The following is a 2,325-nucleotide window of genomic DNA, read 5'->3' on the forward strand; positions in this document are numbered from 1 at the left end:
GCTATATTCAGCTATGCATCCAGCTATCTAGCTAGTTATATTCAGCGGTGCAGCTAGCTAGCTGAATAGCTAGCTAGCCTCCCAGGCATCCACCTATTCAGCTAGCTAACTGCCCAGCTAGATAGCCCAAGAGGCGGTGTGGCTAGCTAGCTAGCTAGCTAGCCAGCTAGCTATGTAACTGTATAGCTAGCTAGCTGGATAGCTAGCTAGCTGTGTAGCTAGCTAGGTGGATAGCTGCATGTAAACGAAGTAAGAAAGAAATCAGTCGCAGTATCTGCTAGTCTGTATACAGAAGGTGCAACAGCAGCAGCAGCAGCAAAAGTTGCCGCCGCTGCTGCTGCTGCTGCTGCTACTGCTGCTGCTGCCGCAGCTACTTCTTGATGCATTGGCTATGCGAGGAAAACCCAGACAAGATATTGACAAAAAAGCCAACGGCTGCTGCTGCTGTTGCTGCTGCTGCTGCTGCTGCAGTGCGTTTTGTTACCCGCAAGAGCAGCAACAGGCAGCAGCAGCAGCAGCAGCAGCAGCAAGCAGACTACTTTAGTTAAGTAATGTGCTGTTGCTGCACATTTGTATGTCTGACAATGCGCATTTTTCTCCTTTCGTTTTCCTGCGTTTGCTGCTGCTGCTGTTGCTGCTGCTGCTGCTGCTGCTGCTGCTGCTGCTGCTGCTGCAGCTGCTGCTGATGCTGCTGCTGCTGTGCCCCCCTCTTCCTCTGCTTTTTCTGCCTGTCTATGAACACTGTCGCATTCTACGTCCTGCACACCATCTGCTGCTGCTGCATTTCCTGCTGCTGCTGCTGCTGCTGCTGCTGCTGCCTCAGCCTGTCTACGAGGCAGCAAATAAAAGCGAAGAGGTTTTGCTGTTGGGAAGAGAGACAAATCTTTTATGTTCAAAGTGCAAGACGCAGCGTTGAACTGACACGTGTAAAACCTGAATCACAAACCCTAAACCCTAAACCCTAAACCCTAAACACTAAACCCTAAACCCTAAACCCTAAACCCTAAACCCTTAACCCTAAACAACAAACAACAAACAACAAACGGCGAGCCCTATACAATAAACAATAAACAATTATCAGCAAACCCTAAACCCTCAACAACAAACCCTAAACCATAAACCCTAAACCCTAAGCAGCGGTTAACGAACAATACAAAAAAAGAATAAGCCCTAAACCCTAAACCCTAAACCCTAAGCCTTAAACCCTAAACCCTCGTGTTAGGCACCTGAAGAAGGCCCGCAGCAGCTGCAGCAGCGTGGGGTTGTGCTGCTGCAGCAGCACAACAGAACCTAATAAAGCTGTGAAGTGTCTGCGGATATCAGCAGCAGCAGCAGCAGCAGCAGGAGGCATCAGCTGCTGCGCGAAGACAATACGCTTAGAATCGATTCGCAGCTGCTGCACTGTCTCTGCTGCTGCTGCAGCAGCAGCAGCAGGCTGTCCCAGCCCGTGCTTGTACCGGCTCATCTTAAATGCTGCTGCTGTTGCTGCTGCTGCTGCTGCTGTTGCACTTGTTGCTAGCTGATGGAGACAATATGCTTCTAAAGATAAACCCTCAATATCTTCCGGCCATTCGCTGCTTCCGCATGCAGTCCAGGGCCCGCAGCTGCATACCCTGCTGCTGCTGCTGCTGCTGCTGCTGCTGCTGCTCTGAGTAGCAGATAAAGACAGATAGCCGCCACTAAGGGGTTTATTTAACCCTCTCTGAGGATCGCAGAAGAAGACATCAGCAGATGGATCTTCAGGAAGTGCATTGAGAGGATAAGGAGTCAAACCCCCACACGCCAAACACTGCTGCTGCTGCTGCTGCTGCTGCTGCTGCTGCTGCTGCAGCTGCTGCTCGTGCTGCGGAAGACGCAGCTGCAGATTCGGTAGCAGCGGCAGCCACTGAGGGTCTCCTACAGCCCAACATACTTCTAACAACTGTCCCCAGGTCCCTTGCTGCTCTGGCAAGCACCTCATCTGCTGCTGCTGCTGCTGCTGCTGCTGCTGCTGCTGTGGGGCTTGAAAGAGACAGCGCTGCAGGAAGTATATCCCAGCCAACTGCCACGAATAACTGTTAGTGAAGCCCTTCGCTCCGTCTCTGACCCCACACACATCAGCAGCAAACAAATACGCACTGCAGCAGCAGCAGCAGCAGCAGCAGCAACCAGAAGCAGCAGCACCAGCGGCAGAGAAGGCAGCAGGAGCTGCTGCAATAACGGTCTCAATGACACCCGCATTAATGCTTCAAGCAGAAACAACAGCAGCAGCAGCAGCAGCAGTAGCACCAACAGCAACAGCAGCAGCAACACCACCATCAGCAGCAAAAGCAGCAGCAGCAGAAG

General features: G+C 52.1%; 1 protein-coding gene across 1 annotated transcript in view; it reads right to left on the reverse strand.

Annotated features, from left to right (window-relative positions):
* Positions 1 to 261: 261 nt before the first annotated feature.
* The window catches only part of EAH_00051720 (hypothetical protein), a gene marked incomplete at both ends in the record, with an annotated part of 7,578 nt that continues 5,514 nt past the window's right edge, over positions 262 to 2,325 (reverse strand). Inside the window, 3 exons of the mRNA XM_013394121.1 lie at positions 262 to 282; positions 537 to 933; positions 1,227 to 2,081. Coding sequence (XP_013249575.1) covers positions 262 to 282; positions 537 to 933; positions 1,227 to 2,081 — 1,273 coding nt within the window. The remainder of the gene's footprint in view (positions 283 to 536; positions 934 to 1,226; positions 2,082 to 2,325) is intronic.

Source organism: Eimeria acervulina, genomic scaffold, assembly GCF_000499425.1.
Source record: "Eimeria acervulina Houghton genomic scaffold, Eah_scaff902, whole genome shotgun sequence".
Taxonomy (NCBI): Eukaryota; Apicomplexa; class Conoidasida; order Eucoccidiorida; family Eimeriidae; genus Eimeria; species Eimeria acervulina.